Source organism: Vipera berus (genome assembly GCF_964194415.1).
Source record: "Vipera berus genome assembly, chromosome: 17".
In the NCBI taxonomy this organism is placed as follows: Eukaryota; Metazoa; Chordata; class Lepidosauria; order Squamata; family Viperidae; genus Vipera; species Vipera berus.
Genome location: NC_138220.1, coordinates 5,340,354 through 5,363,749, shown reverse-complemented (window position 1 = coordinate 5,363,749; position 23,396 = coordinate 5,340,354). Strand labels below are relative to the sequence as shown.

At 53.7% G+C, this 23,396-nt stretch overlaps 2 protein-coding genes across 8 annotated transcripts; both read left to right on the top strand.

The window, feature by feature from the left end:
• The first annotated feature begins 236 nt into the window (after positions 1-236).
• HP1BP3 (heterochromatin protein 1 binding protein 3) lies at positions 237-15,748 on the top strand. 7 transcript variants are annotated; one of them, XM_081341560.1, is made up of 14 exons: positions 237-481; positions 3,489-3,658; positions 4,070-4,169; positions 5,735-5,888; positions 6,330-6,489; positions 6,623-6,766; positions 8,157-8,237; positions 8,527-8,681; positions 8,832-8,922; positions 9,046-9,205; positions 9,592-9,703; positions 9,892-10,032; positions 12,900-13,172; positions 13,496-13,629. In XM_081341560.1, coding segments are annotated over exons 2-14 (1,659 nt in total). In that variant the 5' UTR covers positions 237-481; positions 3,489-3,571; the 3' UTR covers positions 13,497-13,629. The 7 variants fall into 7 exon arrangements, with proteins under 7 accessions (XP_081197686.1, XP_081197689.1, XP_081197688.1 ...); XM_081341563.1 differs by lacking the exon at positions 13,496-13,629 and adding an exon at positions 12,380-12,454 and having other exon boundaries at positions 238-481; positions 12,900-12,985; XM_081341562.1 differs by lacking the exons at positions 12,900-13,172; positions 13,496-13,629 and adding exons at positions 12,380-12,454; positions 12,551-12,676 and having other exon boundaries at positions 238-481.
• Positions 15,749-16,082: 334 nt separating this feature from the next.
• DDOST (dolichyl-diphosphooligosaccharide--protein glycosyltransferase non-catalytic subunit) lies at positions 16,083-21,854 on the top strand. Its single transcript, XM_081341566.1, has 11 exons — positions 16,083-16,292; positions 16,412-16,522; positions 18,129-18,215; positions 18,657-18,760; positions 18,893-18,987; positions 19,074-19,167; positions 19,525-19,673; positions 20,101-20,248; positions 20,342-20,462; positions 20,824-20,930; positions 21,440-21,854. Exons 1-11 carry the CDS (start codon positions 16,142-16,144, stop codon positions 21,587-21,589), a joined length of 1,317 nt encoding a protein of 438 aa, XP_081197692.1. The 5' UTR covers positions 16,083-16,141; the 3' UTR covers positions 21,590-21,854.
• Positions 21,855-23,396: the final 1,542 nt, after the last annotated feature.

The window sequence follows — 23,396 nt, the reverse complement described above, 5'->3', positions numbered from 1 at the left end:
GCTCAGCGCGGGCGCGCCCTTTCTTTTCCCGCCCACCGCGCTTTCCAGGGCCAATCCGCTCTCTTCCGCTAGCCCCGCCCCCTGCCGGGAAAACATTTTTTTTTTTGCCTGACGGGCGGGGCGGGGGGAGACGAGAGAGAGAAAAGAAAGAGAGGGAATCGCGCGCGTGCGCAGAGTTCCCCCCCAATCGGCGAGGACGCCGCGCGCATGCGGGAAGGAGGAGACTGCTCTTGGCGTCTGCGCGGTGTAGTAGGGGGAGAGAGAGAAAGAGCGACTTCTGGCTCGCCCCCACCCCCACCCCGCGGGCGGCTATTGGTCCTTCGCCGCGACGAGCCCGCCTTTTCCTACCTGTCGCCGCCGGGACTTCCGCCGTTCTGCTTGTGTGGGGGAGGGGAGCCTTGGCTGCTGCCGCCGCCGCCGCCGCTGCTGCCGCCCCGCTTTGTGCGCCTCAGCTCAGCCCAGCCCGGGCCCCGCAGGCGCGGTGAGTGAGCGGCGGCCTCGGAGGGCGGGGCCGCGGGCCGAGCGCGCCGCCGGGCCTCCCGTTTGGCGGCGCTTGCCCCGGAAATGCCCCCCACGGCCCCCACTTCCCGCCAGAGCGGCCCGCTTCCCTCCCGCCCCCCCCTCCCCCGCCTCCAGGCCGGCCCCGGCGCGGTTCGCGGGCCCCGGCGGCAGCCGAGAAGAAGAGGCCTTGCTCCGAGGCCGGGGGGGGGGCTTTCCCGTTGCAGCGTTGGGAGCCATTGCTTCCACGCAGGGAGGGAGGCTCTGGGCGGTCGCTATGCGGGGAAGCCGCGCTGAGCCTCGGGGAAGCGACGGGGCTTCTGCCTGGAGCTGGCCTGGAGCAGCGGCCCCGCAGAGGCCTGGATTCCTGGTGGAAGATGCTGCTCGTAGTGTGTGTGTGTCGTGTGTGTGTGTGTTTGAGTGACAGTTCAGCTCCTTATGGCTTTGGGCTGCCCAGCCAGGAATGTTTGTGTGTGTGTGTGTGTGTGTGTGTGTGTGTGTGTGTGTGTGTGTGAGACAGTGACAATTCAACTCCTTATGGCTTTGGGCTACCCAGCCTGGAATGTTTGTTTGTGTGTGTGTGTGTGTGTGTGTGTGAGACAGTGACAATTCAACTCCTTTTTGCTTTGGGCTACCCAGCCAGGAATGTTTGTTTGTGTGTGTGTGTGTGTGTGTGTGTGTGTGTGTGTGTGTGTGAGACAGTGACAATTCAACTCCTTTTTGCTTTGGGCTACCCAGCCAGGAATGTTTGTTTGTGTGTGTGTGTGTGTGTGAGAGAGAGAGAGAGAGAGACAGTGACAATTCAACTCCTTATCACTTTGGGCTACCCAGCCAGTAATGTTTATGTGTGTGTGTGTGTGTCTGTGACAGTGACAATTCAACTCCTTATGGCTTTGGACTGCCCAGCCAGGAATGTTTGTGTGTCTGTGTGTGTGTCTGTCTGTGACAGTGACAATTCAACTCCTTATGGCTTTGGACTGCCCAGCCAGGAATGTTTGTCTCTCTCTTTCTCTTTCTCTCTCTCTCTGTGTGTGTGTGTGTGTGTGTGTGTGTGTGTGTGTGTCTGTGTGTATGTGACAGTGACAATTCAACTCCTTATGGCTTTGGGCTGCCCAGCCAGGAATGTGAGCCGGATGCCACGCAACCTTTGCAGAAATAATTGCCTCCCCAAGGCTTCCAGACAGGAGTTAGCTCTTATATTTTATATTTATTTTATGCCACCTTCCTCACAACCTGGTATCTGCAGCAGAACATCCAGATTCAGCCATAGTTTGCATTCCATACATCATTAACCTTGTGAACTCTCAGGCTTCCTCCTTCTGTTATATATTCAAGATGGACAGTGCTTAATATTTAATATTTATTTGTTATGTATATGTAGGGGTGTGGGTCTATGCCTATGTGTATATAGTGTGGTTAGGTGTGTGTCATGTATGCGTTCCACTTTTGAGAGCGGGCAACTAAATTTCATTTTGGATGGGACGTTGTGCCCACAGTAAAAAAAAAATGACAATAAAGGTTATCTTATCTGACCTCACCATCTTATACAACCAACCTATATGCTCGGGCTTCTGTGAGAGGATTCAAACGTGTGTCGTCCCTGTAGCTTTAGAATCCCTATCGGCTGAGCGCTGCACACGATTTGGTCCCGGGATCCTTTTGGGAAAAGATACCACGCTGTTGTGTGACTTGTCTGTGTCTGGGTGTGTGTGTGTGTGAAGAAAAAGAAGTTGCTGCCTGTCTCTGTGGGTGGATTTGTTGACGCGGGACAAAGTGTGGGAACTGCTTCTAGTTTTCTTTCCAGGCCTAAATAGTCTGCCTGCGTTATGCAGAAGGGAGTGGGGGGTTTTGGGCACGCTGTCGAAAAATAAACCTTTGCAGCTCGGCCTTGTGCAGTCAGACTAAATTGCATTATTGCTCTGTTCAGTGTGCCTTGCGCTGATGCTAAGCGATGGAAATACTGTCTGTGTTAGAAACAGAGATACTGTAAGGAGAAATCGGGTATAAATTTTAAAGTTACATTATGTTTTTTCCCCCCTCAAAATAAATGGACTCCCCCCCCCTTGAAAGGGAGCGCAAACAGATTATTATGTTGAGTTTTTGCCAGTTGTTTTTTCCTTGTGTTTTTTTTTTAAAAAAGGAATCCAATCCTGGAAACCTGGACATTTCATTGATTTATTTTTTTAAAAAAAGTCCATCCTGCTCACATCGATTCTTCCGCTTTTGAGAAGAATTGGAAGAGGCAGGCAGCCTCTACAATCTTTCCCAGAGTTGTAATCCTGAATAATCGTCCCTTCTTTCAGCACAGTACCCAGAAAGAAATTTTTTTTCATATTTCACCTAAGCCAATAGACGGTCTACCCATTTTACTCTGCCGTCCTACTCTCTCCCCTCGAAGCAAAGCCAGTCTGTTGTTTATCAAAGGATGTCTTTGGAGTCTCGACTGGGTGGGCAGAGGAGATGGTGCCAGATGATGGAGTACTTTGGGGTTATTTTTAAAACTCTCGCCCGCCCCCCCCCGGTACAGTTGGTGGGCAACAATTGTGGTTTTTGTCCGCTTTCGCTTAGCTCCCGTTTGAGCATCGGGTGAGGCCTGCATCCCTCTGGCGTTATGAGTGCATTCCTAGTTGGAACTTGCCTGCCTTTAGCTGCTGCTTGCGAAGTCCCCGCTTGGTCTTCTCTGTAGGGAGGTGCACCTGTGTGCCGCCCCCTTGCTTGCTGTGTTGAATCTTGGGAGCTCCTTTGCACCGTGTCCTACCTTGCTAGCGAGGCGGGCGGTTCTTGGAGGCGGTTTCAGCTTAGCTAAGTTAACAGCCAAAGGGACCCGCTCGCGGCCGCCTTCTTCTCTGACTGCTTTGAGGTTTTGGTTTGTTTTTTTTAAATTGTTATAACTCTGCCGCGTGAAAGGGAACTAAATTTTGGCTAAAGATTTCTGTTTCCTTGTTCTGGATAACCACCTTCACACCGAATCTTTTTTGCACTTCTGTTAGGAAGTCCTCCTTCCCTTTGAGGTTAAGCCCTGGGGCTTCCAAAGTGTTACCCTCCTCCCGTTGAGGCTAGACATTAAATTTAAATGGCGACTGAGCTGTGTGAAGCCGATCCCGCACACCGTAAGGCAGTTCCACTCTTAACAGGAGCTCCCCTGGACAAGTTGAGTGAGGTAGGGGCTGACACCCCCCCTCCACGCCTGCCCTCGGATTGGCCCTTGCAAGGGCCCCCGTGCTCTTTCTTCCCCCTGCTTCTAGGAATCACAGCTGGGATCCATCCTTCCTTCCTTCCCAGGTGTTGGAAACCCCCTCCCCCCTTCCTTTCCTGCTTCCACAGTGCTTCCCCTCCCCCTCTTCCCCCCCCCCCGCCCTCACCCATGTGTCATTCTGAGCTGGAGCAAAACACTTGTGACACTTGTTAAGTGGAAGCAGAAAGCTGGAACCCCCCCAAGCACAGTCGCCTCTCTTCTAGGATGGGCAAGTTGCTCACAGGAGAGGTGGCGGTGAGGGTGGGTGGGTTTCTCAGCCTGTGGGGGGGGGTCTCCTTTACCGGGCCTCTCCTGATGCTCTGCTATCCTTCCCAGACATTTGAAGACGGAGCCATGCCGATCCGCCGGGTGGTGAACGCTTCTCGGGAAACTCCTCCCAAAAGCAAGCCTGCTGAAGCTGAGGAGGCCAAACCAGGTAAAGAGTTTGTTTTTGTTTTTTTCTTTCCTTTTTTCTCAAGTCTCACCTTGACCACTGCGGGGGGGGGGGGGAGAGATTACCATGCTGAGCCTCCTTAAGGCACCGCAGAGATTGGCTCCGGTGAGAAGCAGGTGAGTGTCTTTCAGGATATTTGTAGCACTTAGTAAAGGTAAAGGTTCCCCCGCACATGCGTGCTAGTCATTTCCGACTCTAGGGCTCATCTCCGTTTCCAAGCCGAAGACCCAGTGCTTGTCCGAGGACGTCTCCGTGGTCGTGTGGCTGGCATGACTAGACGCCAAAGGCGCACGGAACGCTGTTACCTTCCCACCGGAGCGGTCCCTGTTTTTCTACTTGCATTTTTTACGTGCTTTCGAACTGCTAGGTTGGCAGAAGCTGGGACGAGTAACAGGCGCTCACTCTGCTACGCGGCACTCGGGATTTGACCCACCAAACTGCCGACCTTCTGATCGACAAGCTCAGCGTCCTAACCCACTGAGCCACCGCGTCCCTCTTGTACCACTTAAAAGAGGCCAAAAAAGATACCCCCATTTTAATTAATTAATTAATTATGCCACCCCGCTCAATTAAGTTGACTGTGTTCTCTTGGCTGTTTGTTTATCGAGCAGGCCCCGATTAGCCTGAGCCAAAATGTCAGATCCACCAGCTTCAGCAGCTCGGCTACCACCTTGCCGGGTCTGTTCTGCCATTGTATGGAGGAAGGGAGAGGAGGAACAAATGGGCCATAAAAAGCTGCATGCTTTTATTATGAGAATTAGGGAGGGGTGGATGGATTGACAGTTAAGGAAGAATAGAGCAGTCAGGAATCCAGTTCCCACTGGCCGGTCTTCAAGGCTGTTTGCTCCCAGGGTGGAATTTGACCGGCCAAAACACTTTGGGAGTTTCTGATAACAATGGCGAAGGTGCTGGATTGACTGCGCCCAGCTGGACCGTGGAAGGAGGAGGGCTGGAAACTAGGGGTTTTAGTTGTGTATTGAAACATGGGAATTTTTAAGAGTCTGCTTGAGTCACCTGCCGTCAGCATCTCTTAGTAAAAGTGTCTTTTCGCTTCCAATGCGAGTTTTACTTGCCTAAGGGATCAGACCGGGCTAGGTCTGACACCAAAGATGGTTGCGCTGAGCCCGGCTCCCCAAGCTCTGAGCTTCCTTCTTATGGCGTGACTTTGCTGTTACGTCTGATCCGAGGCTTGTTAAACAGGAGCCCAGCTAGTCAACATTTGCTAGCGCTGGGTCGAGCTAGGAGGCAGCCCCAGTCTGGGCGCGGAGGCTTTTTAACAGCGGAAGCTGTAGAGTTGCAGCTTTAGGACAAAGCAGGGGGAGCCAGAGGGCAGGAGGGGGAATGCAGCTCTCCAGCAAGAGGGGGGGGTGTCTCTCATCCCCCCCACCCAACCTCATTTAATCGGAGGAGTTGCCGAGCCCAGACTTTGCAGGATCTCTGCAGAGGAAGCTTGGCCCTTGCGCTCTTCCCCAGCGGCTGTGCCTGCCCACCCGGCCCGGCTGCTTGTGTGCCACTGCTTGCCCTCTTTTCTCCCTTTCCCCCTTCAGAGCCGGATGTCAGCTCAGAAGAATCGGCCTCCACCGTGGAGGAGCCAGAGAACCAGGCCCCCCTGGCTCCCCCCGGTGGGACCGAGCAGCCGAAGGAGCCGGAGGAGGAGGAGGAGAAGGCAGAGCTGAAGCCTGCCGAGGAAGCCAAGAAGGAGTAAGAAGTGGGGTGCGGGGTGGGGGGAAAGAACAGGGGGGCTGCTAAGAAGACGGCCATGGCCCCTTGCTAGTAAGGACCCAGTGTCCACCGTGTGCTTGCTGCCCCTATAATGCAACCCACCCACCCACCCGTTATCCAGCTGGTTGGCATGGGGGCTCAGAGGTTCAGAACCCCCCCCTCGGCCGTGGGCACTGGGTGGCACCTCATTTCTTCCTGTTGGGATAGGGGACCGACCCACCCTGGCAGCAAGCGGCACAGGTTTGCCAACCGGCTGAGCAGCAACTGGGGCACGTGCTAGCCTACCTTCGCTGGCCCTAGTTGTGGCCCTCGGACAGGAGAGGGGGGGCGTGCACTGTGGGGACACAGGTCTTGGAGAAAGGCAGCTGTCGGCTCGTGTCTGCCTCCAGGCCCCCTCACCTCTTTTCCCCGTCCGCGCAGGGAGAAGGATCCAGCGAAGGAGAAGGAGAAAAAGGTGAAAAAGACCATCCCCGCCTGGGCTACTCTTTCGGCCAACCAGTTAGCCCGGGCGCAGAAGCAGACGCAGATGGCCGCTTCCTCTCGGCCCAAGATGGACGCCATTTTGATCGAAGCCATCAAAGTGAGGGAGGGAAGGATTGGTGGGGAGGCAGCAGGGAGGGGGGGGAAACGGGACGGAAAGACCTCTTAACCCTTTGGCTGCCCAGACCGATGCCAGGGGAGACCTGCCCACGACGTCCTTCTCGCCCTCCCAGGCGTGCTATCAGAAAGGGGGTGCCTCGGTGGTCGCCATCCGAAAGTACATCATCAGCAGGTACCCCTCGCTGGACCTGGAGCGGAGGGGGTACCTCCTGAAGCAGGCCTTGAAGAGGGAACTCGAGCGGGGGGTCATACGGCAGGTAAGCACAGGGTGCCCGCCAGCTACCCGGTGGGGGGGCCCTTTGAGCTGGAGACCTGGCCTGCCCTTCAAGGCTGCTGGCGTTTATAGCTGGGGGGCAATTCGGAAAGTCCCTCCGGCGTTTGGGGTAGGACTGTGCCTCGCCCACCCTCCCCCCCCCCAGCAACTCCTGCCTGGGCATTGGGATGAAATCTCATTTTAATGTATGCTGATTAGTGTACATTTAAAGTGACAAAGTTATTCTACTATTCTGTTCTGTTCTGTTCTCTATTCTGTTTTATTCTCTATTCCATTTCCTATTCTGTTCTGTTCTTTTTTCATTCTATTCTGTTTCTATTCTCTTCTCTATTCTCTTCTCTATTCCTATTCTATTCTGTTCTGTTCTCTGTTCTGTTCTATTCTCTATTCTATTCTATTCTATTCTCTATTCCATTTCCTATTCTATTCTATTTTTCTTTCCTCATTCTATTCTATTCTATTCCTATTCTAGTTCTATTTTATTCTCTATTCTATTCTCTATTCCTATTCTATTCTATTATTTTTATTCCTATTCTGTTCCATTATTTATTCCTATTCTATTCTATTCTATTCTATTCTATTCTATTCTATTCTATTCTATTCTATTCTATTCTATTCTATTCTACAATCTGTCTATTCTATTCTACAATCTGTCTATTCTATTCTATTCTATTCTATTCTATTCTACAATCTGTCTATTCTATTCTACAATCTGTCTATTCTATTCTATTCTATTCTATTCTATTCTATTCTATTCTACAATCTGTCTATTCTATTCTATTCTATTCTATTCTATTCTATTCTATTCTATTCTATTCTACAATCTGTCTATTCTATTCTATTCTACAATCTGTCTATTCTATTCTATTCTATTCTATTCTATTCTACAATCTGTCTATTCTATTCTATTCTACAATCTGTCTATTCTATTCTATTCTATTCTATTCTATTCTATTCTATTTATTCTATTCTTCATTCCTCCTATTATTCTATTTATTCTATTCTATTCTATTCTATTCTATTCTATTCTATTCTATTCTATTCTATTCTATTTATTCTATTCTTCATTCCTCCTATTATTCTATTTATTCTATTCTATTCTATTCTATTCTATTCTATTCTATTCTATTCTATTCTATTCCAGATTTTCTATTCTATTCTATCCTATTCTATTCTATTCTATATTCCTATTCCTATTCTCTCGTCTCCCAAGCAGACTCAGCCAAGTCATATAAGCATCTATGCAAAGCCCATGTTTTCCCCCTCCCCTTTGCTTCATCAACTTGGGGAGGGGGGGAATGTTGGACACCCTTTGCGTTGTGCAGTAGGTTTTGCTTCCAGCCTGACCCTCCCCACCACTTTTTCTGGGACAGGTGAAAGGGAAAGGAGCGTCTGGAAGCTTTGTGGTGGCCCCCAACTCAGGGAAAGCAGCCTCCAAGTCCAGAGATCGGAAGGTAAGTCCGGCGGAGTTTGCCCCGGAGCCTCCGGAGTCTGAGCCAGCAGGGCTGTTCTGCTTCCCTCAGGGCGGCGGGGGGTGGGGTGTGTGTCTTCTTCTAAAGGCCCTGAGGAAGGCAGAAGTTCCACAGGTGCAGGGTGCTGGAGGAAGAGAGGGCACCACGGCCCCTCGCAGCCTCTGACTTGACGGAAGAGGCCTTAAGCCCCACCTTGGACCCCTGAACAGCTTGCCAGCCTCCCGGGGCCCCGGGATGGAGCCTCAGCCCTTGCGCCTCCTTTTCCTTCCAGAGGAGCTTGTCGGCCTCCAGCGCAGAGCAGCACGTGAAGCTGGAGGACGTTCTCCCGCTGGCCTTTACTCGCCTCTGCGAGCCCAAGGAGGCCTCCTACAGCCTGATCAAAAAATACGTCTCCCAATATTACCCCAAGCTGAAGGTGGACATCCGGTAAGGCGGCCGGAAGCGGGCATGAACGTGGCCAAGAAAGGGGGGAGGGAGGAGCACCCCTGAGCGGCAGGGGGCGGGGGAACCTGCCCTGCCCTGCCCTTTTGCAGACCAGCCAGCCAGGCGGCTTCTCTACGGCTTCTTCCCCCTTAGGCCCCAGCTGCTGAAGAACGCCCTGCAGCGGGCAGTGGAGAAGGGCCAGTTGGAGCAGATCACGGGCAAGGGGGCTTCGGGCACCTTCCAGGTGGGTAAGAGAGGCTTCCCTGGGAGTCAGGGCTGGGCTGGGCTGGGTGGCGCTCTCTCTCTCTCTTTCCCTCTCTCTCCTCTTGCACAAGACGCCCAATCCTCCTCCTTGTGTGCACACCAGCTGAAGAAGTCAGGGGAGAAGCCGCTGCTGGGCGGAAGCCTGATGGAGGACGCGATCCTCTCCGCCATCGCAGCCATGAACGAGCCCAAGACCTGCTCCACCACCGCTCTCAAGAAATACGTCCTGGAGAAGCACCCGGGCACAAACTCCAGCCTGCAGGGTAGGACCAACGCAGCGCCGCCGGGGGGGCAGGCGCTCGGCCGCCACTCTCCGCCCACCCAGGGAAGCAGCCTCCAGCAGTCCGTCCTCCAGGATGGGCGGGGGGGTGTCTTTGGGTCTTCTCCCTTTGGGCCAGGCAAATCCTGGGGACGGCAGAGTTCAGCGCACGGTTTCCCCATTCCCTTGGGCGTGCGGGGGGGCATTCTGATTGCCCCCCAGTTTGTCCGGCTCTGCCTTAGATTTGGAGGCTCGGCCCGGGGCCCCTCTGGAGTGGACTTTCGGGGACCCCTTTTGGAGCTCTGCCTTTCTGGATTGGGCGGGGTCAAGCTGGCGGATGACCCCACCCCACCCCACCCCCCTGAATACCGCTTTCTCTGCCCCCTGTAGTTCACCTCCTGAAGAGGACTCTGCAGAAGTGCGAGAAGTACGGCTGGATGGAGCAAATCTCCGGCAAGGGCTTCAGCGGCACCTTCCAGCTGTGTTTCCCCTACTACCCGAGGTCAGTCTTGGCCGGCCGGGGCCTTGCCCTGGGGCACCCTAACCATTCCCCCCCCCAGCCGCCAGATCCCTTGTGTGCCTGGCTGGGGGAAGGGGGGGCTGCTGGGGGCCTCAACAGCCTGCTGATTCCTTGGCTGCTAGCCAGGATGGGCTCTTCCTTGGGGTGACCTTCCCCCCCTCTCCCCGCAGCCCCGGCATTCTGTTCCCTGAGAAACAGAAGGAGGACAAGGAGGAAGAGGAGGACGAGGAAGAGGAGGATGAGGAGGAGACAGATGACGAGGAGGAGGAAGAAGAAGAGGAGGAAGATGAGCCTCCTCCTCCGAAGAAGAGGTACGGCGGGGGGCGGGGTTCGAATGGTGCCCCATAAATGCTGGGTCAGGGGTCTGTGGCCGTTATGGGAAAGGGGCTGACTGACCGGCAGAAGGGGATGCCTTGTCGTTTGGTGATTTTTCTGCTCCCCCCTGGGCAGGATGCCAAAGCGGCCCCCACCCAAAGCCCGGAACAGGGCCCCTCCCCTGGCGAAGCGACGGGAGGTCAAGCCCACCCCCCGAAAGAAGGCACCCCTGGCCCACCGTGGGAAAGCCAAGCCGCCCCCGCCTCCGCCCGCCAAGGCCAAGAAAGCCAAGGGCGTGCCCGCCCGGCCGGCGGTCAAGAGTCTCTCCAGCACCGCCAGCCTGGCCCTCAAGAAGCCGGCCGCTGCGGCCGCAGCAGCGGCAGCCGCCGCCGCCAGCGCCAAACGGGACCGGAAGAAGCCTGCCGGGAAGAAGAGCAAGACCACCATGCGGAAGTCGCTCAGGGCCAAAAAGTAGCCCGGTCGGCGGGTGGGCAGGCAGGGGCACCGCTTAGGGCCCCCTTCTTTTATAAGTACAGCCCCCCTCCCTCCCCCCCTCCCGTTTGTAACTTAGTTCAGAGGCTTCGACCCTCTGTCTCCCCCTCCTTCCGCCCCCCCCTCCAGCAGTGGAGAACCGCAGCACTTCCCCACCCCACCCCCAAGCCAGCCTCTGGGTCTTAGCATGGCAGGTAGACCCCCCCAGACTCTTCCTGCTGTACCTTCCCCGCCCCCCCCCCCCAAAGTCTGGCTTCCTTTCTCCTCCGATCCCCATCACCCCTATAACACAGGGCTGTTCTTTTTTTTTTTCTAAATAAGGAGATGGGGGATATATAATCTGTACAGGGTGCACTGGGCTTTGGATTGGGGGGGGGGGGCTTTTGAAAACCGGTTGGAAAGATTTTTATATTTTTAGAAGTGGAAACAGAACCCCCTTCCCTCCCTCCCACCCACCCTCTCTGCCAGGCCCTCCTTTCCTCCGGCCCCTTCCCCAATTAGTTCTCCAAGACACCCCCTCCCCTCCTAGCCAGCCAGCCCTTCTCCGGAGGGTGGGGTGGGGGGCACCAAAGGCTGCCTTTCCCCCCCCCCTCTCCCCAGTCAAGAGTGTTCTGTTGTTCAGCTTAGTCGCCCCCCACCCACCCCAGTCTCCCCGCCCCACGTTCCTTCGGAGGGGGCCTTTGAGCTGTTTTTTTTTTCCTTAAAAGGGGGGGGAGGAAACGTTTCACTCCTTGGTCCCCCCCCCTCCTTTTTTCGTCCCGGAGAACGATCCGGTCGCTAATGTAGAGCCGCAGATTGCGAAGGTCGCGCCTTCTTTTGCAGAAATAAAAGCTTTTAAAGACTCCGGAACCCCCTCCCCACTTTGCTTGCGCGTCGTTTTTTTTGGGGGGGGGGTGGAGTGTGTGTGTGTGTGTGTGCGGGGGGGGGCAAGAAGAGGGGGCGGGGTCTCGTCTGGCTGTCTCCAGCCTGATTGGCCGGGCGGTGCAGAAGGGGGGGGGGATTTGAGGTCCGTCCACGGGCGATCGCGGAGCGGCGGCGGCTCCTCTCGTGGCCAGGCAGGCAGACCGACCGACCGACCGGGCGGCATGAAGAGGCAGCCGACCGGGCGGGGTGCGGAGCCGAGGGCCGGGCGGGCCCTGACCAAAGCGGCCGAGGTGAGGCTGGGGGCAGGCAGGGCGAGGCTCGCGTGGGAGCCGGGCTGGCAAGGGCTGACGCGCCTTCCTCCTCCTCCTCCTCCTCCTCCGCTGCCGCAGTACGTGGGCTCCTTCGCCGTGGAAGACGCCGACCTGCCCCGGGCGGGCCAAGCCGTCCATCAGCGGCTGCAGCTGCTGAAGGTGCGCGGGGAGGGTCCGGCGGGTGGGTGGTGGGGGGGGGGAGGCCGGGTGGTGGTGGTGGGGGGGAGACCGGCAGCCGACCCCTCCCTCCCCGCTCCGTCCCTCTCGCCCTTTCTTTCCCCCCCTCTCTGTGAGATGAACTCACGAGAGATCGATGGGTCTTTAAGGTGCTTCCAAGTAAAAGAGGCAGGATGCAGAGATGCAATCATTATGAAGCTTTATTCATCGATAGATTATATAGAAAGAGCTATATGGCATGGAGGCATCCATGCTTGTATGATAGAGAGAGAATGCATGCAAGAGAGAAAGAGAAGACGAAAGAGCAGCCCCTGAGCAGAGGTATTTATGGGGGGTCTCAGCCCCTCCCTAACCATAAAACACTCTCGCCAATGGGGCTGCAGGGGCCTGGGACCCCTGACTCATCAGTGGAAGCAAAGAAGCCTCTTTGCTTCCATCTGAAGACCTTTTTGGGTAACTGCCAATGGCTGGCACAAAACATCTAACACTCTCCACACAGGACTGTCCGCGCCGGCGCTCCGTCCACCTGCGCTTCTGCCTGCAGGGTCTGAAGATGCTCGGCCGCGATGGCGAGGTAGGGGCGCGCCTCCGAGCGGCCGGAGGGCGGGTGGGCGGCTGAGCCCCGGCCGTCGGGGAGGCTGAGCCACCCGCGCTGCTCTCTCGCCCGCAGGCGCCGCCGCCGCTGCTCATGGCCCACGCGCTCAAGCGCCTCGCCTACAGCACCTGCAGGCCCGCCGACCGGCAGTTCGCCTTCCTGGCCCGCAACCCGCGCGGCGGCCGCGGCAGCCTCTTCTGCCACCTTTTCGTGGGCAGCCAGCCCGGAGAGGTGCGTGGGCGACGCCGAGCCCGCCCGCCCGCCCGTCCGTCCTCGGTGCGGCTCTGGCTGGGGCAAGGAGCCGGTGGAAGGCTTCAGCCTGGCAGGGGAGCCGCTGCACCATGGTGGGGCGCCCGGAACGAAGTCCTGCTCCGAGCCAGACATGGGTCGGGCACTCAGCCTCCTCCCGTTTCCCCCCCGCCAGGTCCAGGCGCTGCACTATCTCCTCTGCCGCTTCTTCCAGCTGGGCTACCTTCTCCTGCACCCCGAAGAACAGGACTGGTCCTCCTCTTCCTCCTCCTCCTCCTCCTTGGGTGCCTCTGCCCAGCGAGACTCCGGGAAGCTCCTGGGCGCCTCTCTGGATAGCCAGGTGGTCTGGGAGTCCCTCAACCCCGAGGAGGTCTCCCAGAACGTCAACGCCCTGGTGTCCTTCCGGAGGCTGCCCTGCCCCGCAGAATTTGGCTCCTCGGTCAGCGTGGTGAGCCCCGGCCTCTTCTCCTGCCTCCCCTGGGGAATCTGCATAGCTCACCACTTCCAGAGCGGCGGTTGCTCTCTTGGGTGGGGTGTGTCTGTGTGTCCCTTGAGACGTGTCCAGCTTTCGGGCGCCTCTTAAGGCTTTACCTGAAGGTCAAGCCAGCCCTGGTTCGAGAGCTGAGGCTCCGTTCACAGCCCAAGCCGCTGTTTAGCGTCCCAGAGGTAGTTTGCATCGGCCAAACGCAGCATAGCAGTCTCCAGTTTGGGACCAGGCCCCGGGGAGTCTCGGCCTGCCCTGCTCAGCAGCTGCTCTGCTTGTGCCCTTAGAGAGAGAGGCTAGACCTGGAGGAAACCAGCGGCAGCGTGGGCAGCGCCCGTCCTGGAAACCCCTATTGCTCTCCAATTCTGGTGCGCAAGAAGGCGATTCGCAGCAAGATTCTCCGTTCTGGGGCCTACCGAGGTTGTACGTTTGAGGTGGGCTCCCAGCAGGGAGCCTGGGAAGGATGTGAGTATTTGGGGAGCCGGGGAGGTAGAAAGAGGAGAGAGCCAGCAAGGAAAGAGGCACAAAGCTTCACTGCATTACGGATAAAAGTCTTGACAATCACGAAGGGAAAAGGACGGGTTAGTTTTTTCTTCCTCACCACGAGGAAGAATCTTCCACGCATTGTCACAGGTTGAAATAACTATGGCAACTGGGCATGGGTGCCGGATCGGAGCCAGAAACCACCACCGTGTGCCCGTTGCTACATTTCCACATTAGGGGACGACCTGGGTGATCCGTGAAGCCCTTCAATCTGGCTCTTTCTTTCCTTGGTTCCAGTTTCTTCCAGCTGCGACGGCAAAGGGAGCCTGCTTCATCTGCCAGAAAACGAGAACGACCTGAGGGAGAGTGTGTGGTCCTTTGCGGGCATCAACAGGTGAGGGGGCCTCCCTCTGGATGGCTCTGAGGCCCTCGTAGGCGGTTCTGCCCACCCTATCAGTGGACCTAGGACTTGCTGGTGCACGTGGCGGTGGATGGTTGCTGAAGGGGTTTTTTTTTTGGGGGGGGGGGCTTCAGGGTCCTTGAGTGCCCTTTGGGCGAGGCTGCAAAGATCCCCTGCTGCTTTGCCCTCTGCTTCCTGCATTTCGCTCTGCCTTCCAGAAATGCCGGCCTGGCCCTGCTGAGGAATGACGTGCTGGGGTCTTTCCTTCTGTCTGCTGAGTCAGGATCCACCCATCAGTGGTGCCTGGCAGTGAGGACCCGCTGCGGTGTGGTTCCATATCAAATTTACCGCAGCCAGCTGGGAAAGTACTCAGTTGAGGTGAGAGAATTGGGAAAGCTGACAATGTGGTCAGGTAAGGTTTCAGTGTGGAGAAAAGCAAAATTTTACATTGAGGTAGGAAAAATCAAAGGTACAAGTACAGATTGGGCAAGAGCCGGCTTTAAAAACAGTAAGTGTGAGAAGGACCTCGGAGTCCTAGTGGACGATCACTTAACCACGAGCCAGCAGTGTGCAGCAGCAACCAAAAAAGCTAATACAATCCTGGATTGTATAAACAAGAGGCATAGACTCAAGATTATGCAAGGTATTAAGCCCACGTTTCCATTGCTGTTTTTATCTAATCTTTTAAATTAGCCATTGTTTTGCTTGCAGTACCTCGTGCCGATTTACTTAGCAATAGCAGCTTTTGTCATGGGTGCTTGGAATCAAAAGTATATGCGGTCTTTCATATTTTTCTTTTTTTTCTTTCTGTCTCCTTCCCCCCTCCCCCTCCTCCACAGCATTTGAATGTAGAATTCCCCAGTATGGAAGCCTTGTTAGACAATTACTCCGGTGTTCGTGCAGGCCTGTTCTGCTCCTTGGGTGCAGGACGAATCAACCATTGTTATGAGGAGCAAGACGGTCCGGCCGAGGATCTCTGGGGAGAAGAGCAAACTCGTCGGAAGTCCTCATGGCTGTTTGGGGCCGGTCGGTCTCTGGCTGTGCAGCACGAGGTGGAGGGATGCTTAGCTGGGTCCTTCTAGTGCTTCTGCCATCAGAAGAGGACAGAATCCTTGGTGACCCTTTCTGTGGCTTTGTGCGCAAAAGGTGCCCTTCCTCTCGTCGTCTCGTAATTCAGGGTTTCTTCCTGCGATGTCGGCCCTGCTGGAATCGGACGGCTGATGCACGGTTTGGCTGGGCCCCCACCCCATCTAGGAAGTGCCAGCCCATTTCCCAATAGGTTTGGGGGTCAGCGTGGCTGGAGAGGGTGCCATACTGACCCTCCTGGCCGATTCTCCAGCCTGTGTGTGTGGGGGGGGAATGCATTCCTTTGATCAGGAGCCTGGATTTCTGGCCAGCCCTGCAGTGTGGCTGTTGTGTGTCTCCCTGCTGGAGGACAGCAATGCACCCCCTGCTCTTTATTTACGGGAAGCTGAATATATATATATATATATGCCTGTATGTGAGTAATTTATTGGAGGAGTGTATATTGCTTTCTCTGGGCTGCTGTGTACAGTGGTGAAGATGCATTGCTTATATTTAACAGACGCAAAACCGTTTGTAATAGAGACGGCCTGCAAATATATATATATAGATATATATTTATTTATATTTCAAATGCAAAGTCTGCGCGTCGTTTTCTTCCCGGAAGAGGATCGCTCGGAAAGAAAAGCCGGGCGCGCCTCGGTTACTACGGTAACGCTCGCTCCCTTCGGCGGTCCATTGGCCGGCCTACGCTGCCTGGGCGCCGATTGGCTCCTGGCAGCAGAAAGGGCGTGGCGATGTCCGCCTGGCGCAGCGAGCGCGGAGCACTCGATCCTTCGAGGGGCGGGGCGGAGCCTCGGAGGTGGCTCCTTCTCATTAGCTCACGCGGAGGGGGAGGCCCCGCCTGCTCTCTTCCTTCCATTGGCTAGCCGGGGCTCGCCCCGCCTCCTCCGGCCGACGTCTGTGAGCTGATTGGGGGGGGGAGGTGGGTTTCGCTTCCGGGGCACCCAGCGAGGGAAGAGAGAAGATGGCGGCGGCGGTGCTGATTTTGGCGACAGGGCTCGTGGCGGCGGCTGTATCTGCGGCGCCCGGCGGCGGCGGCGGCCCGCGAACGCTGGTGCTGCTGGAGAACATGAACCTGAAGGACACGCACTCGCTTTTCCTGCGCGGCCTGGCAGGTCCGGCGGCCGGGGGACGCGGCGAGGGAGCTCCGCGGAGGTGGTGGGGGTCTCCGGACCTCCCTACCAGGACAGGGCGCGGCGGCGGCGGCCTCCCTCACTCTCCTTTGCCCCTGCAGAGCGAGGCTTTGACCTGACCTTCCGGACGGCGGACGACCCCGGCCTGTCCCTGATCAAGTACGGGGAGTTCCTCTACGACAACCTGGTCATCTTCTCCCCCTCGGTGGAAGGTGAGGCGGGTCGCTCTCCCTTCCCCTCGGAGGGGCTCTGAGGCTCTGCCCTCGGTGCCTGCAGGGGGGGGGTGAGCGATGAGGGGCCCCGAGGCGGGATAGACGGGAAATAAATTTAATAATAATGGTAATGGCAATGATAATAATGAAGAATGAATAATAATAGCGTAATAATAGTATAATAAGAGCCTTGGTGGAGCAGTGGGCTAATGCCTCCTTAAGCAACACCAGCTGCCTGCAATTAGTGCAGGTTCGAGTCCCACCAGGCTCAAGGTTGACTCAGCCTTCCATCCTTCCGAGGTAGGTAAAATGAGGACCCAGATTGTTGGGGGCAATTAAGCTGACTTTGTAATAATGCCGCTTGGGGTGTGTGTGAAAGCCCTAACAAGCAGGCATATACATAGAATGAAGGCTACTGCTAAGCTTGTAAGCCGCCCTGAGTCTTCGGAGAAGGGCGGGATATAAATGGGATTAAAATAAATAAATAAAAATAAATAATGATGATGATACCCATTGTCGTCGGGGCACTGGGAACTATGTCCCAAGACTTTGCAGAATACATCAAGAAATTGCAGCTTCCTGCAATAACTCCAGCAAAGCTACAAAAAACCGCTACTCGGAACATCTTACATTTTAAGGAGGTACCTAGTTGATAGCTAGGATGCTGGTAGCAACCCGTGTCAACCATTAGCGCCAGTCAATTTGAGTGTTCAGTTGACCGAGTTTCATGTTTAATGAATTAATAATAATAATAATAATAATAATAATAATAATAATAATAATATTACATCTTACATTTTAAGGAGATACCTGGTTGATACCTAGGATGTTGGCAGCAACCCGTGTCAACCATTAGTGCAAGTCAATTTGAGTGTTCAGTTGACTTGAGTTTCATGTTTTATGAATAAAAGTTTTATATAATAAAAATAATAAGTAGTAACAATAATGTAGTTATGGTAATAACACTGTGATTTGCAAACTGAAGTTGAGCGATTGTGGAGGAAGAAATCAATGGTTGTGCCAATAGTAATACCTTGGAGCAATACCCAAAGGGCTGCCTACATATATGGGAATGTTGAACTTCTTATACCTGAGTAAGAAGTATTTGTAAAAAAAACTCACCTTACACGGAATTGCCCATATACACAGTCGTTACCTTGATAGCTATTTGGTCCTTGTTTAGGACTTGAACTGTTAAGTTTTTACCGGTCCCAGACTGCAAATTGAAATGAAAATTAACAATAATATTAATCGTGATGATGGTGGTGATAACTTCCTAACAGTGAGGACAATTAACAGCTTGCCTTCAGACATCGTGGACGCTCCATCACTGGACAATCACTTGTCTGAGATGGTTTAGGTTCTCCTGCTTGAGCAGGGGGCTGGACTAGAAGACCTCTAGGTCCATTCCAGCTCTATTCTGTTCTTGCCACGATGACAATACGTGATGGACAGAGCTGAGAGAGTTCAGTGAAGCACCAGAGCTGCTGTTCCTTTGTCAGGGTTTCGTGTCTTGTTCAGTTGCACACTTGCTAGCTGGAATACTGTATTCCTGTAAAAATGTTGACCTTCTGACAAGAAATTTAACCCGGTCACTGTGTTTCAGATTTTGGAGGCAACATCAACGTGGAGACCATTGCTGCTTTCATTGATGGGGGTGGAAACATCCTCGTGGCTGCCAGTTCAGATATCGGTCAGTGAAACAGGTGCAGCGGAGCAGATTGTCTTCAACTTAAAAAGATATTTTTCCCCCTTTATTGTTTTTATCATTGCAATCTCAAGGCTGGCCAAAATCGAGCAGCGAAAGTCCATCCTACTTAAGGTCTGGGAGAACAACTGGGTTTTAAGCAGTTTGTGGGAAGTAAAGCTTCAAAACAGTAACCGATCATTATTCATCTCTTCTGTTTTGCAGCAATGCTCGGAGACAGACAGTTACGCTTGCTCGGGCCTTGTAGTTCTAGAATTCTGTGTCTTTTTATGAAATAAGTGAGATTCTAAAAAAGACGAGAATTCTTTGGTGTTTTCTGACAAGGCACATGGATTTATTGCAAGTGTCTCTCCCCAGCATGTTAGAAGTGGTAGGTAAGACCTTTTAGTACAAAGGACACACGGGATTTTTTTTAATCTTCCTTAGGCGATCCCCTTCGAGAATTGGGAAGCGAATGCGGGATAGAATTTGATGAGGAAAAGACAGCTGTCATTGACCATCACAACTACGATGTCTCTGACCCGGGACAGGTAAGCAGGATAGAGGACCGGTCCAGTTGGCTGCTGCTCTTATGATCCACCTGCTCCCAAGAGATGTGCAACGCTGAGTGAGAATCCTGCTAGGAAAGTTTAGTAGGTGCCTTTTTTTTTGTTCCTCTGCAGCACACCCTCATTGTTGCAGACTCTGAGAACCTCCTTAAGGCTCCAACGATTGTGGGGAAGAAGCCGCATAACCCCATTCTTTTCAGAGGAGTTGGGTAAGTCCTGTGTCTCCTGGCACCCACCCAGTGGGACACTCGCCCTAGCGCTGCCCACTTCCAATCACGAACTGTTTTCTTCCCAGGATGGTGGCTGATCCTGACAACCCTTTGGTTCTTGATATTCTCACCGGCTCCTCGACTTCGTATTCTTTCTTTCCTGACAAACCTATCACCCAGGTATGTGGGAATTGTGCTTCCCGATCCATGGGAAAGAGTTGGAGGTTGGGTCCCGCTTCCTCCCCCGCCTTTTTAGCCCCACCTGAACTGTGTCTGCTGAGCCTCCTTCAGAACTGCTAGTCGGTGGTTGATCGTTGGGCAATGCTTTCTCCTTCTGGATAGCCTTCAGACAACCTCATGGTTTGAATCCATATTTCAGGGTTTCCTGAAAAGAGAAGGATGTTTGGCGCATGTATCTATGCACAACTTAAGTCGTCTTCTTTCTTTTTTTAAAAAAGGAATAAAAAACAAGAATGCAATTAAGAATGTTCAAATATTGAAAGGATATTGTTAAAAAAAGCAACTTCTCTTTTCAAGTACCCTCACGCTGTCGGAAAGAACACCCTCCTGATTGCCGGCCTGCAGGCCCGGAATAACGCCCGCGTGGTCTTCAGCGGCTCTCTGGATTTCTTCAGCGATGCCTTTTTCACATCGTCGGTGCAGAAGGCGGCAGCCGGCTCTCAAAGGCATGCGGCTCTTCTTGTCAGCTGGGCTGTGGGAAGGGCAAGAAGGCAGGGTTGGTTTTGTAGGGTTGACACTCTGGACGAGGACAAGGATGGCTTTGCAGCATCGATCTTCCCCCCCCCTTCCAAAACGGTCACCTTATACTATGGGAAAATCAGTAGGTAGCAATCTAGAAATTGCAGCGAGGAGGAGACAAAACAATTTCAGGCAGTTCCTGCTGCTTGTATAAATTTGGTGGCTTGAACGCCCGCCGGCATAAATTTGAGGTGCCCTTCGAGAAGGCCTTCCTGCGGTCGCTGCCCAAGATGCAGCCCAGCCTCTTTTCACACCATCCTCCTACCCCAGCTGGATCCTCCCGCGGTGGGCCAGCCGGGCAAAGGAGTGCCAGCGCAGTGGCAGAAAACATGAGCTCCGACGTCTCTATTTCAGGTACCCCCAAACTGGAAATTACGAGCTGGCCATGGCCTTGTCCCACTGGGTCTTCAAGGAGGAAGGGGTGCTGCGTGTGGGACAGGTGTCCCACCATCGCGTGGGCGAGAAGGTGCCCCCAAGCGCCTACACCGTCACCGACTTGGTGGTAAGAGCTTGGCATCTTCACCGCCACAGAGGTTTCGGGGTTTCTCACGCTTTCTTTGTTTTTTTCACGCGGCGACGGGTCCCTGTCTTGCAGGAGTACAGCATCGTCATCGAAAAGCTGTCCGATGGGAAATGGGTCCCCTTTGATGGTGACGATATTCAGCTGGAGTTTGTCCGCATCGACCCGTTTGTGAGGACTTTCCTGAAGAAAAATGGTGAGGCGGCTTTTGCCGAGCAATGCAGAGGTACCAGTTCTTCGTGCTGGGTTAGCAACTCATCCACACGCTGTCCATTAAGAAAGAGGGGAAAAAATCCAAGACTTTTAACAGCCGGCTGCATGCAGATCTCTGATTATTCGGCATTCGGAGGGGTGAGGGTCTATAAGCCCCTTGCCAAACATAAGCAGCTTTTATCACTGATCAGGGATGTCTGCCTTGTGAACGTAGAGCGGTTATCAGGAGAGCAAGCTTGTGGTCCCCTGTCACAGCTGTAGACCTGCAGCGGGCTGGAGAAGGGGGCTGAGAAACACTCCAAGCTTCGACTTGCTCTGATGCCAGAAATGTGCTTGGCTTCCAGGCGGAAAGTACAGTGTCCAGTTCAAGCTGCCAGATGTCTACGGGGTGTTCCAGTTCAAGGTGGACTACAACCGTCTTGGCTACACCCACCTCTACTCTTCCACACAGGTAACTCTTGTTCTTTTCCTTGCCCTCCGAGCAGACACTTAAGCGGCTTCAGAAATCAAGGCTTGGCTGCGCAGGGCTTGCACGGGCATGTGCAAAGGCCCGACTTTTCTGGAGAAGCAGCTAGATAGTTTGCTTGCCCTAGACGTAGCAGCCGGCTTTTCCGTGGAGCCTCGCATCTCTTCCTCGCTCATCGGAACATTTTGCCGGCTGAATTAGCGGAGGAGAGTCCTTGTGTCTGCTCAGGAGCTAAGACAGGCAGAGGAGGGCTCCGCTCTCTGAGGGCGGCCTCTGTAGCAGGGCTGACGGACAGAGTGCTGAATTACAGCTGCGCTGGTCTCTGTGGCCCAGCTGGAGGCTTTTTGGAGAATCTGGTTTGGAGATTTGCTAGCCGAGCGAGAGTTGCCGAGTTACGGACACCGTTTGTAGTGGTTGGGAATTTGCCGCCTTCCAGGTGGAGTCGCAAAAAGTCCATTGCCTTGGTCCTAATGCCTTGTTCCCCGCCTGGCCAGGTGTCCGTCCGCCCGCTGCAGCATACGCAGTACGAGCGTTTCATCCCTTCCGCCTTTCCGTACTACGCCAGCGCCTTCTCGATGATGGTGGGCCTGTTTCTGTTCAGCATCGTCTTCCTGCACATGAAGGAGAAGGAGAAATCCGACTGAGGCTCCGCCAGAGCAGCACAGGATCCCCGTTGGAGGGCCTGGCACCCTCGGAGCGCCACTGAGTCGCCGAGTCTCAACTGGAGGGCCTGTTTCTGGACCGAGAATGGGCCAGAAGAGGGAAAACGTCTTCTCCCCTCCGTTCATGGACAGCCTGGAAGCCACAGACCAACCCCAGGAGGGGCTGAGCGCCCTCCGCTTCCATGCCGTTGTTTCTCTTCCATCTTTGTTCCATTTTGCAAAATAAAGACACCATTCCATCCCCTTTCCTGGGACTCTTTCTGGTTAATGTCAGAGAAGCGGGACAGTTTCGACTTTCAGGTCACGTTGGGTGCTTCCTCACCTACATCAGCCGGACAGCCTTTTACAGGAACATTTGTTCAGGGACCAGATCACTACCATCCTTAACGATGCGGATGACACAACGGTCTATAAGGATAGGCATTAAAAAAGGAAACGGAGCAGAACCACAATCCCCTCTGGGGAAAAAAACTCCATTCTGATTTAAAATCCTGTTAAAAAGGTTTATTTCATTGGCGGGCTGCTAAACCTGCTTCGACCACAGGAAGGTAGGGTGTTTTGTCCCTTGCGTTAATATTGAAGGCGTCGTAGGGCTTTAAAACTTGGTTTAAGTCTTTCGAAGGAGGTTTCCTCGTCCTGCGCCTGTTCAGCAGTGCCTGGGACTATAATTCCCCTTTTTATTTTAATAATAACGATTAATAATAAAGATACAGAATAATAACCTTAAAATCCCATTAAGGGGGTTTATTTTCTTTTTGTGGGTGCTAAACCTGTTTTGACCACACGAGGGCACTGTTTTCTGCCCCTTTCAAGCACTGAAGTGGTCATAGGCCAATGATGGCGAACCTGTGCAAGTATAGATGGTCTTAGTAGCCCCTTTCTAGCCGCTACACCCAAAATAACCACAGGAGGGCACACTTTTCATGCCCTGTGCTATAGATGGTTTTTGTAGTCCCTGTCAGGCCGCTGTGCCCAAAATAACCACAGTGGGGGGGGCACTCTTGGCATGCGTTTTATATATAGGCTTTGTAGTACCTTACAGGTCGCTATGCCCAAAATAACCATAGGAGGGCACTCTTTGGATACCCTTTACAATATAAGGTATTAGAAGTCCCTTTGTGGCTGCTATGCCCAAAATAACCACAGGATGGCACTCTTCATACCGCTTTATATGGTCTTTGTAGTCCCCTGCAAGTCACTATGTCCGAAATAACCACAGGAGGGCACTCTTTTCATGCTCTGTGCTATAGATTGTTTTTGTAGTCCTGTCAGGCTACTGTGCCCAAAATAACCACAGGAAAGCACTCTTTGGATGCCCTTTGTTATATATTGTCTTTGTAGTCCCCTACAGATTGGTGGGCCCAAAATAACCACAGGAGGGCACTCTTTTCATGCCCTGTGCTATAGATTGTTTTTGTAGTCCTGTCAGGCCACTGTGCCCAAAATAACCACCGGAGGGCACTTTTTTCATGCCCTGTGCTATAAATGGTATTTGTAGTCCCTGCCAAGCCACTGTGCCCAAAATCATCACAGGAATGCATTCTTTCGATGCCCTTAGTTATATATGGTCTTTGTAGTCCCTGTCAAGCCACTGTGCCCAAAATAACCACAAGAAACCACTTTTTGGATGCCCTTTGCTATATATGGGCTTTGTAGTCCCCTACAGATCAGTGGGCCGAAGATGACCACAGGAGGGCACTCTTTGCATGCCCTTTGTTATATATGGGCTTTGTAATCCCCTACATTTCGCTATGCCCAAAATAACCACCGGAGGGCACTCTTTTCATGT

What these genes read in the sequence shown, in the direction of transcription:
- HP1BP3 (XM_081341559.1), top strand. Translation starts at nt 3,572, where the DNA reads ATGGCGACTGAGCTGTGTGAAGCCGATCCCGCACACCGTAAGGCAGTT. An exon ending in TTTTGATCGAAGCCATCAAA is followed by an intron (nt 6,490 to 6,622) that starts GTGAGGGAGGGA and finishes TCGCCCTCCCAG; the next exon opens with GCGTGCTATCAGAAAGGGGG. An exon ending in CACAAACTCCAGCCTGCAGG is followed by an intron (nt 9,206 to 9,591) that starts GTAGGACCAACG and finishes TGCCCCCTGTAG; the next exon opens with TTCACCTCCTGAAGAGGACT.
- DDOST (XM_081341566.1), top strand. Translation starts at nt 16,142, where the DNA reads ATGGCGGCGGCGGTGCTGATTTTGGCGACAGGGCTCGTGGCGGCGGCT. An exon ending in ACACCGTCACCGACTTGGTG is followed by an intron (nt 20,249 to 20,341) that starts GTAAGAGCTTGG and finishes CCTGTCTTGCAG; the next exon opens with GAGTACAGCATCGTCATCGA. An exon ending in GACTTTCCTGAAGAAAAATG is followed by an intron (nt 20,463 to 20,823) that starts GTGAGGCGGCTT and finishes CTTGGCTTCCAG; the next exon opens with GCGGAAAGTACAGTGTCCAG.